The sequence below is a fragment of the Habropoda laboriosa genome, unplaced genomic scaffold (genome assembly GCF_001263275.1).
Source record: "Habropoda laboriosa isolate 0110345459 unplaced genomic scaffold, ASM126327v1 scaffold22, whole genome shotgun sequence".
In the NCBI taxonomy this organism is placed as follows: domain Eukaryota; kingdom Metazoa; phylum Arthropoda; class Insecta; order Hymenoptera; family Apidae; genus Habropoda; species Habropoda laboriosa.
In genome coordinates, this window is record NW_017100261.1 from 5,744,043 (window position 1) to 5,771,810 (window position 27,768).

Consider the following 27,768-nt stretch of genomic DNA (forward strand, 5'->3'; position numbering starts at 1 on the left):
ATTCTCTGTGTTGAGAAGATTCGGAATTTACGAGAGATGAAACTTGTACATTTGGCGATACTTCGAATTTCAATTTAATCTGTTCTTATCGCGGACGTGGAAGTTTGTTGACTTCTGCTTCGTGAATAATTGGTGCAGGTAAGAATAAGAAGAAGGGACAAGAAAAGATGAAGGACGATTTTGAAAGTCGTAAACGAGTAATTGTAATATCTATTTCGAAATTCGATTTGTATTAATATTTGCTAAATTTGCAAATGATGGTATAGATACAAGATCTATTCTTGTAATTCTAGAATGAAACGCACTTTTTATTACTCGTGATTATAATATTTTACCAAAGAAAAAGTTTCCTTTCTTTCCTTCTATAACGCGTATGCAAATCTTCGTTAATTCATAGGTTACGTTTCAATCGTTTTACACGTTAAATATTTTTATGAAAAGATCCCAACGTTAGAAAATTTTAGTTAATTTTCTTTGTACATTTTTAGGGTAACACATCTCACTTTCATGCGATTTTGCGTATAAGTAAAAAAAGTCTCCGTACACCGCACTAAAATTTACTTAACGTTGCATGTTTTTACATTGTTATATTCAAAAACATAACATATATTAATAGGAAAAGAGAAAAAAAAATGTACACTCACTTGTTAACAATTAAAATAAAGAAAAGGACGAGCATAACAAAAACTAGGTCTGTATATAAAACTCGATAAAAGGGTCAAAGCGTGGAAGGTATGTATATCTCCAATGATTAATGTCTCCTGGGTAATCGGTGTCCCTCGACTTTTGAATAGAATGTCGATGTCATGTTAAAAGTATGAACAAAGTCATCCTTCTTTAATTTCAGTATCTAACTACAATACAAACTGTGTTGATCAGTGATCACTGTGTACTCTTGCAACGAAACAGTTATTTCGTTAAGAAATTATACATTTTTTTAATCACAGAGAAGAAACTTTTTACCTCTTGACACTGTTAATCCTTTCAATATTGGTAGAGAACTTCGAATGGAATGTAGAAAGTGTTTTCTCGTGTCTAGTATTAATTATGAACAATGATTTAATTAAATGTTTCTTAACACAGAATACGTTTATTTTAATATTAGGACGTGTTAGGAAGTTTCTTTTGAAAGAAAATGTATTCGTTGCTATAATTCTTCAAAAATGCAAAATTAAAAAGACAATATTTCCATTTAAAAAAATTAGTCCTCTTTGTCCCTTTCGAAGCATCTTCCAAATAAATTGTAGCACCTTAATTGATGATTTACACATTTAATGTAAAAAGTGTTCAAATGGATGTCTGTAAATATCTGAAAAATACTGAATAGTATAATATTATGTCAGATGCACAAAAATACTTTTGATCTCACCATAATTATCAGAACACCCTGTACAGCATTAGTAAAACAGAACAATTCTCTTAACAGAGAAAATTTGATATTTAGAAAAAAGGAAGCGTTCCACTGACCTAACCGTACAATATCAATAGGAGATAACTATTGCAAGATAGCGTTTCACTGGGAATAGTCATTCACTGTTATCTAAACTGAGTGCTAGAAGAATTTACCAAATGTCCAACTGAACAATTTGTAAAGTCCACGATAAAAAATGTGAAAGAAATTTGAAAACAACGTTAATCACCTGAAATAATCGCCTGATAGCAGATATTTTTACTGCGATCAGAACTTGCCACTGTTAATAGATCGGCCTCATATAATAGTAAACTGCAACATCGAGCACGAAGAAGCGGGAAAAGGAGGAACGACGTAAAGGATTAAAGAAGTCGATAGACAGGAATTGGAAAGTACACGATGAAAAGTGAGAAGAGCAACGTCGGCGAATTCACGATTCCACCGTAGGATTCAGTAATTAAACCAACTATCTGGTCTGCTGATGAGAAACTTTTAATCCGTACATTTACACGAACTTCTCGCGTGGAAATTCTTCTTTCGAACATCGTTAACGATGTATATTCCGCTCTTTTGTCCAAGGAGCTTCACACCTCTCCTATCACACCTTTTCTATTCTTCTTCCTCCGTTTTCCTTTTTTTTTTCTTCTTCCGATACGATCGTGTATCGCCTATTTTCGCTGAATCGTGCTCGCCCACGGTGGACGTATAATTCCCCGTCGCTGGTGTAGTCGGTTGCACAGAATTAATTTGCTCGATGAAAGTTGGATATGGAATAGAGGAGTACAACGCTTGTTTCCTTTGTTCGGAACGGATAAAAAGTGTGCACGAGGGGCTAGATAATAGGAATCGTATTCAATATGCATTCATAAATTGGAATCTATTTGACATTTATGTACTGAATGTTTATAGGAACGAAGACTGCTGTTGTTTGCCAGATATTTTATAATACTAAAGGAGGTTGGAATAAATAGCAACGCGGAAGAATTGAATTTGCCTATCAAAGAGGAAAACTCCCCGGTGTCAGAGACGATCGTTGACGTATTAATTGCAATTATTCACGCAGTCGTCTATAGTTTCGATTGTTTAGTTCGATGCTGGATTAATTTCTATGGGATACAGTGAAATATACACAACGTTGACCGAAAGTATTAGACACTTTTATTATCGTGAACTCACCGCGGAAACTATTCCTTTGGAACCTTTCTATTGTTCGGCATCCATTGTCGGAGAGTTCAAAGGAATTTTGCAACAGTTAACAAGGTTTATAGCGAGCTATGGAACAACTGAACGATCTGTGTTTCTTCCTAAAAGTCACAACTTCTCGTTAGTTTTGCTGTTGATATTTTGGAAGTTGGAAAGTTTGCCTGGAAATATGCCAGAAAAGAGTGAACTGAGTGTTAAATCTTTTACACAGTCGCTTATCGAATTTTGATGAGTTTTCTCGTATCCACTTGTTCCTCGAAAGAGCAATAATTGTGATTTTTCGCTGTATTTGTTGCTGCATGGTTCGATAGAACGACGACATTCCAACGAGCCGCGTTTAGTTTATGATACAACTGTTGTTTACGCAGTTCGCGAAATACCAGTGGATTTCGTTAATAGCACGAGATGCAACGAGATCGTTCAATTGTATCCGCGATAGAGTTTAAATGGGCGGAAATTTCGTAGTTTGGTGTAATATTATTGGTAGAAAGTTTAGGACGCTGCGTTTCGCTGGTTTTGCCTGGCCCCGACAATCGATGGTATCCCATTGAATTTGATGATCTGATTGAAGTCAATTGAATCCGACACAATGGAAGTTACCACAGATCCGCTTCATATTGTATTTGCACAAACAAATTAAACACCTCTGCGTTTTCACGGGAAACGGGAAAATAGTCTACCCACGGGGGCAAAGTAAAAAGCACAGGTAGAAGAGGGAAATGTTTCAAACACTTTTCTGGAATATATCAGAATAGAATATAATTTAAATTAAAATGAGAAAATACATTTGCCAGTAATATTTAAATATCTCCACTTTTTTCTTGTTACTTGAGCTTTTGCAATTAGAATTGACAAATAATTTTTATGAAATCGGCACAATTGTGTGCCTGCCTTTGAACAGTTTGCAAAATTTAATAATGGAAATTATGCATTTTTAGGGAACTATATTTTTGTGCATATTTTTGTGACAATTTTGGGATGGAATTAATTTATAATCACTTTGGAAAATTTAAAAATACAGTTAATTAACAGGTATATTTAAAAATTTGTCATTTCTTATTTGTTAAAGATTGTAAGATATCTTTTGGTTAGTTAAGTATGAATTTCCCAATTTATCAGGATATTTGAGAATACTTCGAGAAAAATATACCAGAGAAGCACACACAGTCAGCTTATTAAATCGACGGAAATGGCTTCGATAAACACGGTAAACAATACGTCGAAGAAAATATCATTTTCTCGTTATCTCGTAAAGATGTTCCTTTAACCCAGTGTGTTATATACGTCAATTCGAGAAAATAATACAGTCATAACGTGAGTATCATCTTTTACATCCATGTTGCAACATTTTTCTGGAAATAAAACGGGTCGTCTCCTGTGGGAATAGTTCCCAGACATATACTTCACGTGCTCCTATCCTTTATGTTTACGACTGTTAACAGTTCTCAAAGTTCACGGTTATATTTCAGAAGTTGCAAGTTGTAAGAAAATATATCGAGAATTGAAAACCGTATAGTATCGGATTCGCTAGAGGGAACATTTTACGTTCTGTTTGCTTTTTAAAGTATCATTGGATACAGTTTTGATGAAACGAAGTTGTTCGGTATAAATATCTTGTTACAAGTCTTCAACTGATAATTCTCACGTAATAAACGCGTAATGATATTGTGTAATCTCGTATTTGAGTTGTTCGCCGTTTCAAAGAAATTTATTTTTTACTACTGAAAGCATTGGATGAAATCGAAATTTTTTAATTTACATTACTGTGTATGAAAAATATTCATATTTAAACTAGATTTTCTAATTCTCCAGATATTTCAGAAAATATGTTTTCAACCCCCTACTTTGAGAGATTTTTTTTCTGTACACAGAATTAATTTTGTTGCAGCACGTTGGCAAAAGTGTATCGAAAATTGTGGAGATTATTTGAAGTAAAAATGTTTAATTCCAGAGAAGTTATGTTTTTGCATAATGAACGGCTTAAAACCGCGGGAACATTCAGGATGATCTTAATTCACATCTTAAATTCAGCTACCTTCCCAGGTATATCTGTGACCAGTTACGTTGGTTCTTTCAGTTCTTATAAAATACAAAACTGCACGTGTACGCCATCATTACGAATTTTTAAGCATTTCCTTTGTTCCACGGTGACCTACAGAGAATGGAAGTTATTTCTTTCTGAGGTTTTCTTACTCTTCCTGTTTTTACAGTACCTCCAGTAAAATACTGGTGAAACTGGGAGAGCTTGTTCAAAGAAATCTGCACAATAGTTAATATAATAATACGATTTCTAGTAACGCGTCTTCCAAGTAACATTTAACGAATTTTATTCTATTAATATAATTTCATTTTATTATTTATTATATACTGTAACAGTCTACTCTATGCATTCATTTCATTTAAAAATTTAAAATGCACGTTTTCCTGATTTTATTGTCTGATCAAGCAATAACAACAAAAATTTCGTGCTTTTGATTGATAAGATAATACGAAATTACTTGCACATGAAATACTATTGTCCGTTTGTGTTATAAAATTGTAACTCGAGCAATATCGATAACTTCATGAATAATGATTTTAGCGAAAATTTATTCAGATAAATATGAAACAAAAAATAGACTATAATCATCTTGGAAGTCTCGTTAAACCACATTATACGACACAAAAGGAATTTCCACCGGTCCACTAACAAGAGAATAATTTAAGATGATCACGTTACGAGGATCATCCTGTATAATATACAGAATAAAATGTTCCTGGTATTTATAACTTCGTTATACTGCCCCTTGTGTCTTCTTTCACAAAATTCAAGGATTCTTTAATACCAGGCGAATTTTTAATCGAACTGCATGAATTTATTCCTCTCCTGAGATTAACGATTAATTAAACCATTTACTATTCAAACATCGAGTTTACTCTACCAACGTCAGGTTTTTTTAAACAATTTTTCATTCACAAACAATTAGCCTGATTTCAATAAATTCCAACGTCAAGATATCCTACCTGTTAGCTAACTACCTCAAATCGTTCCGAAACGCTATTCCTCTTCTACAAATTTCTCCCCTTGATATCCTTAATGACTGCAAACATTTTGTCAGCAACGTACGAGAAATTACGTTAATCCTGCGTACACCCTGAAATTCAAGGAACTAATACGTCTGCTTAAAGTTGTACATACATACGGTGTATACAATACTTGCGGAACAGTATTTAGAGAACATGTAACTTCTAGATTACATTGAATTCCTCGCTCGGTGATCCGGCGATTTCACCAGGAGATCCCGTAATTGTTTCAACCAGAGGAAAATGTTTCAGTTAGTATACCCCGATGCGTGGCAACATACGCGTCGAAACTGACTCATCCGAGGGTAGATAGTGATTTCAGCTGTACAGAATTACCGGCAAGCTTCATTCTTCTCGAAAGAGAAACCAGGGGATCGTTATTCTCACGAGTTCAAGCACAAAGATGAGCATTGGTTATGCACGTGCACGTGATGCATATACAGGGTGTGCCGTTTTAATTTCGCCGCGATATTATCTCTGAAACTGCTGATACCTCGAATCAGACCCCTGATATACGTCATCTGCTTCCTCCGAGAAAAGGATCTTCTGATCCGGGCGTAATGTAATTTTAGACGAGACTGCTTGCTGAAATTCGGCGAATCTTCTTTTCCTTTGGGTTTATTTCGTTCCCGGAAAGGTGCGATATACGTGGTAATTTGACATGAAACTGCCACTGAGATTTTGGGAAGTATTCTATCTTACTGTGCTTCGTTTTCTTATCTCGAATCTGTGTTATTCTGTTATTCTGAAAATGATTCAGGACAGATCTGTTCGAAGTTCAACTTTTAGTGAGATTTCTAAATATACACTTGCATAAGGTATTTTATAAAAATTTTAATTCAGTACATATCTGAAAAGCTGAAATGCCTGGAATTTCTTTTCCAAAATTGAACACTGCGTTCACTTTCGAAAAATGCCAAAAAATCGAATGTTCCAAAGTATCACACTAAAATGTCCCCGTAACTAAAAAATGAACAATCCACGATCTTTATTATATCAAAAACACAAATAGTAATGAAGAAAGTAAAGACTTTGTCACTTTATATTGCCTGTTTTGGGGGATAATCTTGTGACAATATGTCTCCAACGTGTTTTCCATGCTCGACAAGGTTGCGCAGCAGTTAAAATTGAAACTGCGACACCCTATACTCTAGAGCACAGTAGCAGGCTGGCAGGCAGGATAGAAACTGGCAGACAGTAGGCAGCATACGTGGTCTACGACTGGATTAGCTGAACTGAACTTGGTTGCATGTCTAGATTGGGTTTTCCTCTTTCCTGAACCCTCATCCTTCCTCTTTCCGAGATGAATACTCGACACGGGGCCTGGGCTCTGCCTCATTCACGACGTAGCGCGAGTACATTGTATTAACAGCCGCCTATTCGCTGACCCGAATACCCACCTACTAATGTCTCGTGAAAAAACTCGCAATAACTCTGCCTGTGCACGCCCTCTTCTCATCCGTTTCACAGCGTCTCGCTGCAAATCAGATCCCACTTTAATGGGATTATGCAACGGCCCCCGCTGTACGATCAGGATTTTCACAAATGCGGTCTTTTAGGGGGAACAGGAACAGACCGTTCGTTAAATCACTCCTCCGCGAGGGAAGAGGGTGTGTTTTTAGGTAATTTAGCGCGCGATCTTTCGGGTCCGGAAGTATCTGTGCTAGATGAGATTGTGGAACGGTGACAATTGCAGGTACAGGATGTTCTACCAACTCTTTCCACCTGAAATATCTCCGTTATTTCCAGCGATAAGTGGAGAACGTTACTTACCAGAGTTGGATGGTTGCAAGAAAGATATAGTACGATGGTGATAGTTTTTTTTACAGGTGGAAGTGTAGCAGAGATCTTGAGGTTAATTTTGTTCCTTCATTTTCGAACGCGATGTTCGAGTTTCTGCAGTCAAATCCGATTTAGTAGGGAAAATACGTTTGTTAGGTGACACGAGGGAAGTTAGCCGAACCCATTGTCTGATCGGCAAAGAACGAGGGTAAAATGTGTGCATAAGAGGGTGAATCTGGATGAGTGGAAGGAGTCTGAGTGTAAGCCAGTCTTTGAGAGTGTTACGAGTAAATGTATTCGTACTGTAAATAAAATACGATACTCTCTTGAGGTAGAATCTCTTGAAATAGAATCTCTTAAGGTAGAATCTCTTGAGATACGTAATCAGAGGCACTAATCCGTTGATAAATCTACCGTAGGTACAGTTGGTAATACCATAACGTTACTCTCGTGTATTTTGCATATTTTGATACGTTTTAATTCCATAAACGCCAGTAATCTAGTAATAACAGTTGTTTGTTAAGAACAATTCAAACACGTCGTTCTGAACTGAATATCGGTAGGTTGCATAAACGCCAGATTCTATTGTACACGGTCATGCAAGGTCCGTTTACCATTGCAATTCGATTGAAACGATAATAATCCTTGTTCCTTTATTTCTTTCGTAATTACTCGTTGTTGGAATTGCATTTTGACCTGTTTCTCTCCGGCAAAAATCTTCGACGAACCGAATTAACCAAAGTAGTTTGCGAATTTAGCGATGTCGTGGTCAATTATGAACGAGATATACGTGTGATCGCCAAAACATCAGTGCCTTCATCAGTCATGAACAAACATTGGCGACAGCTGATTTGCTAATTGCTTCCATACATCTGAGGCTGGCTTTCGGGATCCAAGTACGCAGACACACAGAACCGCTAATATGGCCACGAATAGCCTAGATAAATTGGCAATCCCGCGATTAATCAAATATGATTGGATCTTACGGGGAACCTGATCAGAGAATTGTGGGAAACTGAATAAGTGTCGTATGTTCTGTTCTTTTCCATTATTTATTACAAACGTTCGCTGAGCTAAAGAGCTCCCATGACCATCGGTCGATAAAACTTTCATACGTTCTGCTATTCACATTTTCTCTCGATTGAATCGATCAAATTACGTTTATTACACCGACACGTCTCTTTGAGAGTTAAATAAAATCCACCTTGCTTTTTAATGAAGTTTTTGAAGAAATTTGAAGACATTTAAAATACATTTTTGACGAAGGTAAAAGGTTGAGCTTCGGATAGTTACAATAAATATCATAAAATATGATATGCATGTATTTCAAGAATTGACACGAATTTTATTTTTATTTGAAACGATCACTTTTATTTCACGTGATATACACGTGGCTAAATTTGCAGTGGATAAAAGAAGCGACTGTACCAAATAAAATTGCTCTCGATTACAAATTCTCGATAGGTCAGAACGTTCTTTGCTTCAGACTCGTTCAGGTCATTGTCGGAAATGTGAAAATTTTCAAACGACGTCTGACATTGCTATAAAAGTTGCGCGTAATTGCAAAATAATTACCCGGCTGAAATAAGGAATAAAAAGCGTTTCAACACCGGCCAGCATTTTTCAGATACTTAGGCAAATGCAGCGTGTAACAGATTCCACCACAACATACTGCTAAAATAAATACCTCATGCAAATACTGTGGCCCGTTATGTCGGGTATAACGACGTTACACTTGCACGGCTCTTTATTCCTTATAAATCTTCCTACAAAAACCACGTAGAACGGCTTGCCATTTTGTCTGCTCTTTATTTCGCGCAATAGTGGCACCACACCGGTTCGATGCAAAACAGACTGTAGAACACGTTGCGGAGTCTTTGTGCTCTAATTGAATGGTAATTTCGCAGCCACAGGTGTTTAGAGATAATTTCTCCGGCGTAATTCATTGAATGCATCAATTTTTGGCGGAGATGGCGGCCGGTCTAATGCGTAATTTATCGTTGGTGACCGGTTAATGTATGCAAATTTTAGTTACTTCGTGGATGTCGACATTTCGTAGCAGTAACTTCAAATTGATAGTATATTACCGGCATAATACTGTTACAAGGTATAATTCCTCCTTGAATTTCTGAAGCAATTAACGCGTTTGAAGATTTATTAATTAGAAAACAGTGTAAATTTTAAGAATGGTATTTCAGGCTTTATGCTTTTTCCTGTGAGTCTAGGTTTTGTTGTGTTTGCAAACAGAAATAGTTGTGAGATGAAGGAACATGTTTAGTAATATTTAGAATTTTTTTTTTAACTTCAGGGTGTGAAAAATCGTTTATGTCATAGAAAACAACCTGAACTGTTGCAATTGAAGATTCTTAAAAATATTTAATCAAGCAAGAATCGAGTCATAAAATTTTAGAATATGCGAATTGATTGAAGCAGCTCTGTCTGCGAAAACCGTAGAAATTCGTGCGTTTTTATTGTAGGTATACTAATTAAAACTATTCCTTTGTGCTGTGCACACCGTATTATTCCACGTTTTCAGGCAACGCGCCAAAATAATTGAATAAATTTCAAAGTTACAAAATCGACGTGAGTTGGCAGAACCGTGCAAAAATTCATCACTGCTAATCCGCATCATTGACGACAAGAATCCCTGGAAGAGCATTTTAACAAAGAATCAATCGTTTTTTTTTTATTCCTTCGAATGAAACAACGTTGTTTATATTTTTCTACGTACAAATAATATTTGAAGAATTGGTGAATTATTGCGAAACGTATGGGAAAAGGTGTACTGTATTGAAAGGGCGAGATAGAAGAAGCAACGTAATCAGACATGGACACGGTGTTTTAAGTAGGACGCGAAAATAGAAATGATCAGGTTTCGTCTGGTGAGAAGTTTAATTAAATATTTACTTGACTGGTCAGATCTCGGCTGGAATGCTTGCATACTTTATTCACTGTGCGAGTTCAATTTCGTTTTTCCCCGGGAAATTAAAAACAAACGTCACGAAGCTCTCGACAGTTTTATTTGCACGATACGCTCGTAACGTTATTTGCTTGATGGTACGTGAGATCGAAACCGGTATCATGAATGCTTTCCTTTCTTCTACTTTACCATTTTCGTTTCTCTCTCTCTCTCTCTCCTCGGTTTTTCGTATACGAACGATACGTTTTACGTCGAACTTTTAAGCAAGTCGACGAGCTTTAAACTTCAACTTAAACTTGTTAATTACCGTGTCCCAGGCATCGATTTTCGCTCCAAATTCGATAGAACTGTGCACTAAAACTTTTTACAACTGCTCCGAAGCACGGAAGAACTCTTTAATTAAAAATACTTCCGCCGGCGAATGAGAAACGAAAGAAAAATATGCCACTGAGCTTTTTTCTTTTTTACTTCTGTCTTTTGCCTGTTCTCGCGATCGGTCTCGTTCGAAAATCAATCTCGTTCTCATAAATCGATAATTTCTTATCGTAAATACGTCTTCTTGAAGCAGTACTTGAATTATCCGGAACGAAGTGATAAGAAAGTCTCGTAAAGAGAAGTTGAACGAAGAGCAGAAATTTATTAAATAATAACCGCGTCAATTGAATCTTGTATTGAGTAACGTTTTGTTTAAAAATAGTTTAAACAAAAATTTAAATTAATTATAAATATTAGTTTACCCATTAACATTAGTTAAACTAAAGATTTCTTGTTCATCAGACGCAGACAATTTTTTAGACAATTTCAATCTTCATTTTTAAGTAAAAGTAAAGATAGATATAAATACGTGTTCATTTAAGCGATTTTTTTTACAAAATTCAAGTTCCAATTCGTAGAAGTTATTTAGATCTTTTGAATTTTGAATCATTCGGATTTGAACTTTTAAGCAGAACTTTGTGAACTTCGCAGTATCAGACATTAACACACAGTCCTTACAAAAATAAATAGTTGCTTTATCATGTATCCTTAATTCTGGTAAACCTTCAAAATTAACAACGACCAGGAACTAAAATACTTTGGTGATAAAGAATGAAATTGCAATGGACCATTGACAAAATCGATCGTTTACACTATTGTCACCTGTAGGAATTTTCGTTGGAATCGATATTTATGGGACCACCGGAATGATTTCATACCGGCTATAATATTAATTGTTTTAATACAAGAGAGAGCACGTGTAAATTAACACGTCCCGCGTATTCGTTCATTTACGAACATCGAATTAATCAGCTAAAACGGAGTAACATAAATTATTCAGCAGCGCCTATTACTTATACAGTTGAATTCGGCGCCTCTGAAACTAATTACAAGCGTGTCCGATTCGTTAAGTATAATTTTAGTGATAATACTTGCTGGGATATTGGGTTTCGCCTCGGGTGACGTAAATCTGACCACGCTATGAATGACAAGCATAGCATTAATATGCATAGTAATATTATCGTCGAAAAGCTAATATTGATTCGCGATGCGCTGTAATTATACACTATAAAATCCAACTGTCAGTTAGTTTCGCGTGATTTCACGCGGGGCAAACTACAGTTGGCGACATCGAATACATGAATGCTGCTGCTGCGACCAGATTTACTCGCCGAAGTTCAAATAAAACGTGAACGAATTTCGATACTATCTAAGAATTGACAGAATCGATAAATAATTTGCAGTAAACTTGGCAAAATTTGTTACACCGGGAATGATTCCCTTTTCTTTGCGAAATTTTCTGTTTTCAAGGAAACGAACGAAAAATGTGTTTCCTCGATTTAACCCCTTAACCTATGATTTCTTTTCTGACTGTGCATCTAAGCGTCAGCCATTTTCTATTTCAGTACTGTATCAGGTAACAGAAACTAATCTGTCAGAAATTAATTACACTTCGTAATCCTCAGTCTTAGAAATTCGAACGAAAGTTAGGATTACAATGAATTTTTCTTATCAATGCAACGATTTTTCTCACATCTTCGCCGGAATCTCTGCCACGTGTCTGACAAGTTGTCATATGTTAAGGGGTTAAACGTTCTATCGAATTTTTTCGAATAAATTATCACCAATGGTCGATGCCTTTTTGCCATTTTTCTGGCAGCCTGCGAATAATACCGTCGCGATGGAAACTGGAAGAAAGAATTCATTTCTACACCTAACATAATTCGTTCTGCTAGAAACGCTCCTGAGTGAAAAATTTTGCACGTTTCTTTTTGCAGTTGAACTTTTAAATTGCGCTGACCCTGTGTAGCTGTCGCGAACGCAATATTGAGCGCATTGCGTAGCACTGGTCGTGGCTACGCGGCTAAAAAACTTGAGTGCTAACAACTCCGGAGCCATTGCCCCGCTTTTTGTTTTCGGCATATATCAGCCGATGCGAAAAAGCAGGTGACGACATTTGCGACGACTGTGCAAAAAGAGGAACGGTTAATTCTGTGTATGAAGCGAAGAGAGCGTCTTTTCTACGAGCCACGTATTTTTTAATCAAATAAATACTTAGTCAAAAAAATGCTCGTTTTTACTTTACGGTGCGAAAATGTATCGAAATAAAAATAGCACTATCGAACCGTTTATTGGAAAATTATTAGAGGACTTTAGATTTATGGATGTTCCGTTAGCAAAATAATTCGTATCAGTTTTCAAGATTCTTTAATGTCTTTTAAATTCTTTTAGATTCTTTAAAAAATTTTAATGTTTTTTCTGGTGGAAAAGGCACGTTACTTTTGTTATTCAATCTTAAAGTGTTAAAAGGATAGTTATTGTGGTAATGAGAAATCCTTTCCTCCTTTAGGAACGCGTAGTTTTTCTGAATTCTTTATTGTGTATAATTGGAATTTGAAATTCTATTTGGATGAATTTGTTTCACGGTTAAATGCTAATGTCTTAAGTACACGGTATTAATTTTCGGAAGTTTAATTCAAGAAACTTCTTGGTTGCACGGTTTTCCTGTAATCCAAGATTGCTTGACTACAAAATTACATCTTGATTGAAACGCTTCTCACTGAAAAGATATTCTGCTTTCGTCTTGCTAACTCGCTCCTTTTCACTCTATAATTAAGTTTGCTTTCAAGCCAACGTCAACTTCATCTATTCGTCTTTTCTAAAGTAATTCGTCTTTTATAACTTGAAAATCATTTTCACTCGTATACTTACGACAAATATAAAAGATGAAATGTTAACGGTAGACAAAATAGGTTGAAGTAACAAATCACATGTCGTATAATACTTGCAATTAGTAATACTAGTTGATACGTGTTAATTATGTTAAAACATAACGTTGGAGTAAATATAAGGTTACCTGCTTACTTAGACCTTAACGCGATAATTTTACGTAAGAACTTGAATACTAAATTAAAAGATGATATAAATCTAACTCTCAGCTTGTTTCTCCAATTTTTAAAAAATAAACACGTTACAAAATTGTCACTTTTTAAAAATTAGGCCAAACGCTGAAAGTTACATTTATATCCTCTGGAAAAAATTGAAACTTTTCATTTAGTAGATACCTACGAAAAAAATTCCCAACTTTTATCCATTTTTAATGAGTCTCGGGGTAGTGTATTCTCTAAAAATCAAAAGCAAAACTTTGTGTGTTGTAAATATTTAAAGTCAAATTGGTATTAGAGTTTTTTGATAACTTTTACATTTGTTAGATACTTGGATAGATATTAATAATATTGAATAGATACTTTAAACTTTAGAACACAATTTCATCCAAAATATACGTTACAAATTTATGGTGGATGGATTAAAGTGGTAAAGGTGTTCGTCCTTTGATTGGTTCCGAGGTAAGTGGCATGCTGTCCCTCATAGTCCTCTCACCAGAAGACACCCTTGTCTTCCCCACTTTGTGGTCACCTACTCTCAAGGCAATATCTCTAAAGTTCAAGGCAGTGCAACATCAAGTTGCTTGTCATCCACAAAACACACTCATACCTCTAGCAAACAATCAATCCTACATCACCAGATACAATCTACATACGTGACTTCGAGTCAATAACCATTGCTGGATATCTGGATTACGTGTCCTTGCAGGTACTTACAATGATCACACGCAAACTAACTGTTGCCGTACATAATTCATTTCATTAATAACTGAATTGAGTCGTAACAAATATTATCAATTTTTTTTTTTTTTTAACCCTAAGAATGTAAGATTCGATGGAAAGAGTTATGGCACAGAATGACTCTTAAAAGTATCATCAACGGGTAATGTCATTAAACTACTTGAAATCTTTATCCATCAAGTTTTTTTTATTTTCGTATCGCAAAAAAGGTTACACCGCCTGTCTCGTTTCTCAGTTCATTCTCAAATAACGTTCTGATTAGATTGCTCTTTGGAAGTATCCTCGACCCGCACGAAGCCGGGAAATTTTTACCGATTTTTCCAAGGGTCCGACTGGCGCCAAAGTTTTTTCGATTTCAAATGTTTCTATCATCTGTAAACTGGAGCTGGATGAAAGCGCAACAGAACTATCTTTACGTCTCCGCATTTGATTGGATTACTTGAACTCGATTCCGGCTATGTGGCAAAGGTACGAGAAAATAGGGCTTTTTCAACTCTCCACGCATGATACATGCCCCAAGTCCAAGCTTTCAGGACGAAAAGTAACGTAATTCGAAACGTAACCAAAGGGAAGAAACATGTTCTCTTCAAAGTCTCTATCGGAGTGCATTGGATTTCGAATTTTCCCTATATAATGATTCTTCTTTCATTGTCGAAACTATTTTCTTCCTTACCTTCGTCGTCTTTCATCTGACTCAATTACGATTCAATTAAAATAACGTAATTGTAATGTCAAGCCTGAGTTCTAGCGAGCATAATTTCTGGACGTACGATACCTGCTTTAGGTATCAATAATTTCACACTGTACCAACTACGATATGACATTACTGGACGTTTTTTCTGGACGAAATTTCTGGACGTACGATACCTGCTTTAGGTATCAATAATTTCACACTGTACCAACTACGATATACGAGATCACGTAAGATCACGAGAACAGCTGTGCCTGTCGTTAAGTTTGCCAAGTTAAATCAACCCCTTATAGTCCGATATCGATTCTCGCCTACTCTAATAGCAAGCTGCTCTGATATAAATCATAGAGCAAAATTCACGTGAAATTCGACTATAGATTCACGACGCAGAAGAGAACACCTTTCCCAAGTGCTAACTTTCGTCAAGTCTTCTTTTCCTTAAAAAAAAAAAAAGCCTGTTGCTTTTCTTTTAATAAAACGAACAATCCAGTAACATTCGGTCAGTTTCAAGGTCCAGAAAGTGTATTCACCAAAAAGGGGACGCAGACCGTTAGTAACTCTTTGCTAGGTGGACAGAAGTTTGGCTACGCCACAGAATTTCTCATGATTGAGTTGCCAGCGCTTCGGTTTCCAAGAGCCATTAAAAAGTCGAAGTTTGTGTCCTTCGAAAAGTTCGGGTTTGTCACACTTCTTGGCTATCGAGGGTGGACAAAATACAACTATAAACTTCGCCGCTGCTTACAGACGGAGAATTCTGAATGGCCTTTTCTCGAAGATAACCGTCTTCGTTTAAAAAGCTATCCAATCTAAACGATACGTTCTATACCATATCGTAAACTTTGCGACCATATCCCGCTAATTACCGACTGAAACAACGCAGCGTTATTTAATTTCTGAAAACAAAAGATGTAGTACGCCATATTTCTCGACTCTAATTAGCATTCTGTAAGATTAAACAGTAAATGAGGGACTGGAAGCGTTACGAGCTCTCTGTAGATCGCTTCCCTTGTTACCACCTTCCTAGCAAATCGCGTTGATATTAATTAATCCCCAACGTGTTCGTATAGATGCGCCAAGTAATCCTGGCCTTAAATGCCGACGACAGTTGAACATAAGAAACCTCAGAAGGCGATGTGTATGCGGCATGGGTGCAGTGGCACTAAGGGGGGCTCGACATGGAGTAGACGGGAACCGCAACACACGCAGGAACGTGAACTTGGCAGCAAAAGGAAGCCGAGATTAGGTATATCGGTGTAGCGGCATTAAAACGAAGCATAAACCGTGAGCCGACACGCTACGCTTACCGATACACACGGCGATGTTACGTAAGCTTCGGTTACTTCACCTGCACCCTGCAAATCCTAAAGCACTTTCTCGCGATTTCCAACCTGATTAATACCTCTGAAAGCACAGTTTGTTCTCTACCGTTTAGCTACACCGCCTGCACATCCAGCCTTACGAAGTTTCTGGCTACGTGCGTTTCTTACCCACCACCGATACTACCCTCTCGATGCATTTTCTTCTTTGCAATAGCTAGACGAGATTTTCCGTACGACGTCGATGATCCAACGCCGTACGTGTCGAGAATACGGTGGAAGAAGTTTACGGTGCGGGTAAATTGGATCGATTAAATTGTGTCGTGTACACGTGTAACTGACACTCTCTTGCGTGTAAGTTGAATTGAAAGGTGTCGGGAACTTGTTTATTTCAGGATTGTTCACAGGGTAAGCTTATGGTGTTGTAGGATTTACTGGGGTTGTTAGGGATAGAGGTATTGACTTTTGGAACTCTCGGTTAATTAATGAAGTCTGTATATTTTGAATATCTTGACGTGAAAGTGATATAATGTTGTGAACTGACAGTGTTACAGAGTCAGAACTCACTTACTCGCTGATTGTTCCCTTAGTGATCCTCGCGCGCCTCTTTCACCCTCGTTTGTCCTTGCACCCTCGCATTCTTTCTTTCTCTAGCTCCCTATTTCTTTCACTTTAGGGAGACGTTCTTCGAAAACATTCAGTCACGTTCACCAAGCATTTTGTGCTCGGAAGTACTCGTTCCAAACACTCTTCTTACACGCCTCTATCTCTCTAGGCTCAGGCACTCTTCTTTCACCTATCTCTCTAGCTCGAGCACTCTTCGTTCATGCAACTATCGCTTCGTTATAAATATTCTATCTTATCCATACGTTTTAAACATATCCTGTCATTCTCACAATATGGACGACGAAAAGCAGCTATTTTTGAGGATCATCGGTTTTAGAGTTTGCTGAGTAGTTAGTCTTGGAGACAAAGAAGTCTATTTCTTCTAATTCCAAAGAGTAGGCATACCTATACGACGCATATAGGGTCTTCGTGTATATCTATTGATGCGTCATAATCTTCATACTTTGCCAAAATTTGACCGATTATCGGTCATTATTATCACTGGGAGCGTTTTATCGCTTGGGAACTATGCTAAATGCCTACATGGACAATGAACGTGTTAATTATGCGTAAGTTATATGGTTGACAGTGATAGAGCAGGGAAATTACTTAACTATATCCATGTCATTTATCTTAATATATCGATTCCTGATTGTTTATCGACTCTGTGAAGATAAAACGATTCTGCTTTGTGTGAAAATTTCTTTTACTTCGTAGTTACTTGTGCTGTCTTATTTTTAGTTCGAGTCATCCCTAAAAGGTAGTTTATCACGTGAAAACTGATTAATAATCAAGGATAATTCCTTGGACGTTTTCCTTGTTACCAACCAGTAGGGGTAACTTAAATAAATGTTTTACATGGCAAATAAACTTAAATAAATGTTTTACATGGCAAACTTTCTTGGCACGTTCGTTGTTTATTTCATTTAAAGAAGGAACGCGGACGAAATAGGATAGTGGTGTTTTTGAGGCACTTGTCAGCAGTAGTTTGCAGGGTGTGTCTTTTCTAAAGGACCTGCGTGCGGGTAGAATTTGTCGGCTAACTTTCTCGGAAAGTTGTGCTGCCTGTGCTTCTTCTAGTAATTGACGCATCGTGAAACAACTCACGGGGACTTCCAATTTGTGTTCTGGTTTATTTGAATGAAACTATTTTGCGCAACATTTTTCCAGATTTATTTAACGAGCACGTTGCATCGAATTTATTATTGAACCTTCTTATTTTCTTATTTATGCAGAGGCTCATTTGGATCATTTTTCTTTTGGCATACTATTACTCCTAAATAACACACGTTTTGAATTTTTGCGTCGATCTCCTTTGGTTCTCAAAATTTTCGTTTAAATAAATCGCTGTTTTCCTTTTCTTTCTTTTTTTCTCAGTATCCAAAACAGAAGTATTATTCTTAATATGCGTTTATTTAGACTTACTTCTGAATCAATTCTTCCACGAAACTGTAAGGCATTCGCGCCAACTGTCAAAATTGTCTTACATATTTCGAAGAAAACAGCCGAACCGTGACACATATTCGAGCACGTAGCAGTCGGTTATAAAATACTTGAGGCGAGTTGGCAGAAAGTGGTTTATTTCTTTTGTATTCCGGAGACGTGAGCGTGTTTTATCGAGTTGTTGTGTTTCTGGCCAGTACTGCAAATTTTTTCGTTCTTTCAAAAGAGACTTCACAGCTATCCTGGCCAGGGGTACCGTAATTATAGCGGACACTAATTTAACGGGATTCTTTGTGTTAAACCTGTCCGCGAAACTTGACAGGACTCTTTACCCTTTGGTGGTCGAAATAGTGAAGAGCGCCGACAAGGAAACGGCCTTAAGTGTAGATTTATTTCTTCCGAATCTACGTTACACGTAAAATGTGTAATATAGATCTCGGAAAAGTATTAGAAAAATTAGCAATTTTTCGACCGACCGACTAATTTTTACAAATTGTTACATCCTTCGATCGATAAACAAGCTTATTGCTTTTACTGCCATGGTTGCCTATTGTTCTATCTGTCGTACTCCGCGCTTAATCCTCGATTCTTTAATCTCGAGCAATCTGAATAATGCTTAACAAAACCGTGTTAGGCAGCGAAGAAAGATAAACATGTGCCGATTTATATGCCCATAAATCGTCCGCTTGTTTCTCTGTATTCATTGATGTGATATGTAGCATAAATGTGCAGAGTAACGAATAAAAGAATAAATCACATAAAAAAAAAAAAAATAGGTGAAATTGAAATCGCAGCAGCAGTTAAGCTGAAAAATCAATAACTTCCTTAAAATAAAATAAAACCGACCAACTGGCTGTGTCAGAAATTCGCAAAAGTGTAATATACACATAAATATTATTTGGATTGGAAATTGTATTGTTTAAACAATAATTAATACTTCTTCGTGAAAAATAAATTGAAAAAGAAACAAATTTCGTTCGTTTGAGTCTTTAGACATAGAAAAAGTCAAATTTGAAAGTGCGTAATTCACCCAAAAATAGCATTTTCAAATTCGATTTGAAGCTAATTGTTCTTCTCGATACATATTTACAGCGGCATAAATGTTTGCGGTTCGCTACTATTTCTCCTATCTTTGTTCGCGGTTCTCTGCTGTTTCCTTGAGAACGCCGATGGTCATTTTCACTGAAAAATGAGCGTTTCTCGCGGCGAGCAGCCTTTCGTCGAATTGCACGTCGTAAATTAGGCCAAAGCATCGTAGAATTCCCGGGGAGAAATATACTTCGATTCAGGAGAAGCGTCTAGCGAAATCGTAGCGGTGTTCACGAGAGAAACCCATTACCTTCGGGCAACAAACTGTACAGAGCTACTCGAATTTTCTGCTTGATACTTCCGTATAAATGTTTCGAAATTCCAGGTACTTTCTTCATTAGGGACAAGCTTGAAATGTCCCGTTGTAATTTAAATTGCTGTACGTTCTTCACCAGAGAGGAGATTTCAGTTTTAGCATATCCACTTTTAACGTATTCCATCTGAACTCGTTTTCGAGATGTTCTAATTAATAGTTTTCTAGCTCCGAAGTTTGCAGAGTGATTTCACCCCCTAAACATTCACACTCGAGTCTCTTTTTTCGCGTATCTTTTTAACGCGGGTTTGAAGTTACTTGGCGCGCATATTTCATGCAAATTCGGGGTATAAGATACTCGAACTCGCGAATCGAATGAATTTAATTCGAACGCGACGACACTCAGCGCAACAAATTAACGCCGTAAGGACGATATTATAATGGACGATGTGAGATGGTGAAAAAGTTCTGAATATTGAGTTACTCTGTGAACTGTGCCATTTTCTGTGGAACTTATCTACCGTGTAAAAGAGATTCGACTGTGTTTATTAATAGTCAAACAAAAACGTGTGCCTAATATATTCGGATTCTCTAGCTGTCTGCAAAATTTCGTCGAAATCTGTTGAGCGATGTCCCTTGTTAGTGTGTTTTACAAGAAAAGCCATTGTATTCTAGCATTGACCCTTTGGCAGTCGAATAAAATTATGTATTACGGTCAGAAAAATTTATATTTAACAAGGGATACATACCCCTGTATCATAGTTATGACAATAATATCTCGTCGCTTTTGAACTTTCTTCTTAAGAGTCTCTCTTGAGCTAAACAGTTAGGTACTTGACGCTTTTGCTGAGTTTCGCTCAGGATAAACTGTCGAAGGGTTAAGAAAAGACACAATCATCATCGTAATTTAGTATGAACTACAAATTTTACACTACAATACAAAAAACTTTTAATTTATTTGAAACTCCTCAAAATACTCGAAATAGTACCCACCTGATAAATCCAAAAAATGAAGTAATTTCGACGTTCGTTCTTTTAAATATCTCGCCAGCACGAAACTATTATCTTGAAATGGCAATGCAGCTAACGGTGCGTTTGCGTTTCCGTTGACGAGGGGGGGTAATTTCCTCAACAATACACGCAGTCACGTAACTTCCAATCAGAATTTCCGAAAATTCGGTTCGACGGAACACTCGCACCGAGCAGCCGTGTTCAATTCCCTCCGGTTGCTGCCGCGCGATAACAACACGCTTCTGCAACTATTTGACCAAAAAGTTGATCGAGGCATCGTAAAGTGGAACGCAGCCTCTCTCAAATTGACAACGCGCACGTTCACGCCCCGGTGTACACGGTACATCTACCGAGCTCCTCTCCTATATTTGTCATCCTCGAACAATTCAGTCGGCTTATCCCCGTGCTAGCCGATTTTCTCCGCATTCTACGCCATCCTGGCACGCTTAGCGGGCAAGAATGCACGCGTGACAGAAATGCCGTGGTGGCGTCGCCCCGGGGCCACGCTAAGTATACACCGAAAGACACATAAATGCGAGGAGCTGCAAGAGACGATGAACAGCCAACGGGGGGAGTAGATCGAGAACGGAGTAGAGCACAGTTTAATGAAACTTTTATAGAAACTGTAGTGTAACGTTACTCGGCAACCTTAGCGATCTCTTTTGTTTTTCCTATTTATTAATTTCCCTTTTGTTACTTTTAGTACGTTGTACGACGATCCGCTGACTTGTACTACTTGCACGCCGGAAAATGTAGATGCTTCTCTGTGGATTTGGAGAATGAAAAGCCGGCGGAAAATTTATTTCCACGCATTTTCACGGGATTATTTTTTCTCTAATTCTCGGAAAATCACCGGAGATTCTTTTTTCAATCAGCTTGCACACTCGTCGTTTTTCATTATTCAGATGAATTTATTTGTACGCTCTGAATGACTTCGAAGTTGTAAATTTTTCAGGAAAAGCTGAGTATTTTAAATGAGAAAATATGAAAAGGGGGAAAGAGATGTTGAAATGAAGAATGTTACTGGAAAAGGGATGGTTTGTGAAATTAGCGGTTCGGCAAAATTCTCAAATAAATGACCTCATAATTAAACAACTATTTAAAAGTAAATTTAGCTATAACCTTACAGTCTTGTCTGTAGTCTGCGAATTTTTATGCGTTCATGGAAAATCTGAAGGCACAAAACTGCACAGAATGCACGCAATAAGCAAAAATATATAAATAAACCCAAAATACAGTACTCATTATAATAATAATTACTGAATAATATTAATAAAACTAAAAATCCGCAATCTACTTATCACACGTTGCTTATGAATTTAACCATCAATTTCCATTTCACTCTAAAACAGCAATTTTTCAATAACAAAGTTGAAAAAATTTCCTTACACTACACTTTTTTCCATCTATCTTCTAAACTCTGAATCTTAAAAGTACCTAACTGTTACGATCACTGCTAACCAAGCTTCACGCTTGGCCCGTAAGCTACGCTAACACACACACACACACACAAAACAAAGGGTTAACAAATAAATAGATAAGTAATCTCGGCGGTAAACGTGTGTGATTCGAGAGCCGGTTTGATGAAAAAATATTGTCTTCGGTTCACTTCGCAGTGTAATTCCCGGCTTACTGCTTGTTTCAGGGGAGCATCCTGCGGCGATGCAGCATGGGAATTCGAGCAACAGCGGCGCGGCAACGAGGACTCTCGCGTTGCTCCTGTTGCTTTTGCACGCCGGTTCGTTCGCGAGGTGACTGGTCGATCACGAAGCCTTCCAATAAGAACGCGAGCAAACACCATTCCTCCTTTACGTAATCGAACAAAGGCGAAACGGGATGGGAGGAGTAAAGGGAGCAAGAACGAGGAGGAAAGCGTCGTCTCTAGCAACAGCAATCACCTTGTGCCCCCTATATGTATATCACCCTCGATCTTGCTTTTAAGTAATCAGAAACGAGAGAGCAGCCAGGTCAGCGGCCATCAAAGAGACCTTCTAGCGAACACAAACTCGAGCATCTCTCGTCTCGGGTATCTAGTGACCCCCCCATGGACTCACTCCTGACTGCTTCTGCTCTCCGTAGATATCTTGATCGTTTTATCTGACGCGACGAATCACCTCTAACTCGGGAAGAAAAAAGAAACAGGAAAAAATTGGTAAATCTGCAGCAGTGTACCCAAGAGAAGCGATTCATCGATCGGAAGCTGGTGCTAGCTGCTTCCCTCTTTGTATCTGTAGATGTTTTTTCAAGTCAATCGCGACGACGACGCGAGTGAAACAGTTCTCCGATTAAGAGCCATTCGTTTGTGCGATGTAAGCTTCGCGATGAACTCTCGCGAACGTGGTTTGTTGTTCTTCCGTCTTCGACGAGGAAGGAGATGAAGACGAGCGGAGAGAAGAATCGGGTGAAATCTCGAAGAGGAGAGAACCCGACAACATGTAAATGGGTGTTTAGTATGATGCAGTTGGACTCGGTGCGATCCACGGAACGCTTAGCGTCCGCGATAATCAACGATCTGTGCGTCTCGTTCTCGTAATTAATGGATACTTCGGATGTCTGCCAATTTGGACGGTTGCCACGTTTTTTCTTCTCTCTTTTTGTTTTGGATTTTTTTTTTTTTTTTCGTTTTTTTGCTGACGTCCCCTGCTGTTAGTTCGCGAAACGAAACGGAACAATCGCGTGGCCTTTGGTCGTTCGATCTTAACAAGCGATACCGGAATTGTACTTTAAGGAGCATGACGAACAGCGTGAAGTGCTGTCAGGTGATCTCTGTAATTCGAACGATACTCGAAAAGGACGCGAAATCTACCTCGAAAATCGTTCTCGTACCGATCGATTCGTATCTCGTTAAATTTGCAGGGCAACAAAATCTACCCAGTCGAGAATGTTCGATGTATTCGTGTTGTAGTGAATTTTACCAGTGGAGGTACTGACGATATACCGGATTTTGTTCGTATTTGTGTTCGATGAGAGCTGGGTTGCAGTTGAGGGTGAAACTTAGGATTCAAGTGTCCATTCAAAAAGTAGAAATACTTGGAATTTATCATATTTACCAAAATTTAACGGTATTTTTCTTGAGTATATGTACTTTCGAAATGTGCAAGAAAAAGGGTTGAATATTTGAAAGCGTCACACTGGAATGACCCCTTAATCTGTCGGGCTATTTAATTGAAACGAAAATAATAGAGAAACAAGCAAATAATAAACGCTTTGGAAATGTAAGTTACATGAATACTTTCAAGTGGTACTATAGATTATAGAGTAGTAGGTATTTACTTATTTCAAACTTTTTTGAATAGTGCAATGATATTTTGGGTGAAGTGATTAATTGGCCATAATTATTGTCAGTTAATGAGGATAACACAGATGAAATTCATTGAGGAGAACACGAAAACTTTTGCTTTGCATTTATATATTTTTTATAACTATAGTTGCAGTTTACTGTAGAGTACAATTCTTATACGAGTGTTGAACGTGACTTCTTCGATTTCTTCTAAAATATACACAATAATATAAAGGTTCGTACTTATGTATATATTGTTATAAAGAACTTATCTTAAAATGTTGCAGACAACTTTTGTCTCGTTTTCCATTATAGAGATTTAGTAGTTTATCATATTTTTGACGAATTTTCAATTACATTTGCGATTATAAATTTATTGCTAGGGATTTAGTAATTTATCATATTTTTGAAAACTTTTCAATTATATTTACAATTCATTCCACCAATTCACAAAGTTGGAATATATCAATTTTATTAGAATTGAATAGTTAAACGTCAGAGACACGTGATTCTTTCTACAAATTAAGAAACATACTGTAACAATTTTTAAATCCACTGGCAATACGTTTGTACATCTGTAAATAACAAAAACTTGTTCGTACCATTATTTACATTTTATTTGCTATTTAAAATTTAGAAACTCTTAAAAATTTTTAAATATTCAAAGCTTTAAAAGACTGGGTAATCAAGAAAGAGGAATTTTACAATATACTTACACCTAAATAATTCCTAAACTGTGCATTGATTGGAGAATGTCAACTGCGTTTTCTTAAAAGAAAAGTTATACTTTTCTCTGGCAAAATTTAATAGAATGTTAATTTTTAAATAAGTAAATATTAACATATTGCTCCTAAATTCAATAATTAACGAGATATTTTGCTTCATTTGTCCATGTGTTTTTCTAATATCGAAATTATACAACTGTTGTATGTAACAATTTTTCAACCAATACGTAGTTTAAGAGTTATTCAGGTGTACGAGTTGAATGATTCCACATAGTCGGTTTTACAATACAGCCACACATTGAATTTTTTCGAAAGTTTTAATTAAAAACGTTTTCAACTACAAAACATTATTTTCATTATTTTCTGCGGTAGCTTTCCTATAAGCCTTTTTAATACTTCGATACTTCCACTAGTAACCGAATACTCAATTAGCACCGCGGTGTAAAAAATTTCCGCAGAAATTAAAACAAGCAATAATTTAAAATAGGAAAACTGATACGAGGTTCGGTATATTTTGGTCAAATTTAATCATACACCGAAATACTCCACGTTACTTAATAAAAAATTTACGTTTCCTTTATTTCCTGTGAATTATTCTTCACGGTAAACCGTCAAGTTTATCGATCGAATCACGCGCCAGAACGATATCTGAATCCGTGAAAATGAAATGTCCATCTCTGTCAATTTACCAAAACATATTGAACAGGAAGAAGAACCTCGAGGGCGAAAGCATAATTATCTAGACCATCTGCAGAAACGGGACACGCGATGAACGTCAAAGTTAACCAGGTTACCGGTTTTATAAATTTCCCTGTACCCCTATTGCCTCGGCCACGCCACATTTGCCGTACGAAATCACGCGATCGTCGCTTTTCGCAACGGGTAGATGGTTTTTTTTCTGATCGGCGACAAAGCACACATCAGCATCTACGGGGAAAGTTGCAGGCGTACCGCAGAGCGAGCGCTGTCGTGACAAAAGACGAGCTTTCATTGAGGGCCGCTTGTTCCGTGACAATTCCACATGCAGCCGCAATAATTTTCGCGATCAAACAGCACACACCGGCACCCGGCTTAATAGTATCGTCTGACAATGACGAACGAGCAACCTACGAAAGGACTAGAGAAATTAATAGGCGCTGGTTTACCACTGTTCTCTCCGTCGATTCGACGAGCATTGTTCCACGGATAACCGGGATATTTCGACGAATCAATTTAAGGTTTAAGAAAATCCGCGGACTCGATTTTTCCTCGTTTACAGGGGAAACGTGGAACGAGTTACGGTTACCATTACGCCTGGAATATGCTGCACGAACTTTCGCCACTGGGGCTGTTCGACGATTTATTAGATTAGGGTAGTTTCTGCATTCTAACCGGTGAGATTTCTTTTTTATTATTAAGCGTTGAAATGAATTCTTTGCGACTTTTGGGTATAACAAAAATTTTGTTTGAAAAGACTGAAAATAAGGAAATCTGTGGGAGAATATTAAATGGTACGGTCTAAAATTCTGTAAACAAAAAAATACAATTTTTCGTTACAATAGTGATTCGTGACTTTTGGGTACAGTGAAAGTTTTATTTAAAAAAAAATGAAGAGAGATTAAGAATCGAAATAATTTGCACTATTGTCGATGACCTTTTGCCATTCTTCTTGCAGCTTGCGAATACCATCGCGACAGAATCTTGGTGGCTTTGAATTAATTGTGTGAATCCAGTAGGAAGAAATTCTTTTCTACACGTTTTTTCTACTTAATTTATACGAAACAATGAATTCCTGGTGTCGGAGTGTATGCTGGGTGCAATGATCATGTTAGAAGAGACTTGTCGAGTAGGTTAGAGTGTAAATATCCGTTGATAGTAGTGTTGTTGAATAAAATCTGTGTATACATTACCGGCCAAAAGTTTCAAATCACCGAGCATTGCAATGTACACAAAAATCTCGAGAAAAAAGTCAGCGACTTTAAGAATTTTTCATCGCTCGAATCAATTGATATGAGACAAATTGAGAAAAGTAGAATTGCGATAAACTTCAGATCTATAAAAAATTAGCAGCAGATTTAATATTGATGAAAAGTGGGAGGTGATTCCAAACTTTTGGCCGGTAGTGTACATACATATACACGTACGGTGAGATTGTGAAAATTTCCTGGACAAAGTAAATTGTCCAATGCATAATTTCTTACGAAGTAGGGTTGAAAAGACAGTTTCAGTATTAAGTTTGACATGTTAATGTTCATTCGTTAAATCTGATTATTTGTGTATTCGTGAATTAGAAACAACACCAATGGTACTGTTTCGTTGAAAGTCGCATATATTGCAAGATAGAATAAAATAACGTTCCCTGTTCAAAAATTTCTGTTCAATCTACATAATTCACTTCAGATGCTTTAGATAACTTTCTATGATGTATCGCATTATTAGCAAACGAAGTTAACTGCCTACAATTTGAAAGACTGAGAAATGTTAATAATTCGCAAGATCATTTCGCTTAAAGCAACTGACAACACAAGTCGAATATAACAATAGTTATCGCAGAAAGTAGGATAGAACTCTGACTAACGAGACAAGCATAATACAGCACTGGACGTCGGAGCCCGTAGAAAGGGGTACTATCACACAGGGGAAGTGTAGAGTAGAACGTAGGCTGTTGTATCAAGTAGAATAGGGCATTGCTTGACGGACAAGTAAAATACGAGTGCACTTGAAGATAAAGGGAAATAGAACGGTGAAACCGTTTCCAACATTGCTCTCCTTTTTTTCTCGACTTAACGATGGTAACGAGATTATTTTTCCATTTTGTTGACAATACTTTCTTCGTCATACACCGCCTTTCTTAATTTTATTAAAAAATTCTGCGTCATATCCTGCCTTTCTCAAT

General features: G+C 37.1%; 1 protein-coding gene across 1 annotated transcript in view; it reads left to right on the top strand.

Moving 5' to 3' along the window:
- Positions 1-22,643, top strand: part of LOC108572634 (hemicentin-1-like) — a 68,734-nt gene extending 46,091 nt beyond the window's left edge. Inside the window, 1 exon segment of the mRNA XM_017934892.1 lies at positions 22,534-22,643. Within this exon segment, the coding sequence (XP_017790381.1) occupies positions 22,534-22,643 (110 nt within the window).
- The last annotated feature ends 5,125 nt before the right edge of the window (positions 22,644-27,768 follow it).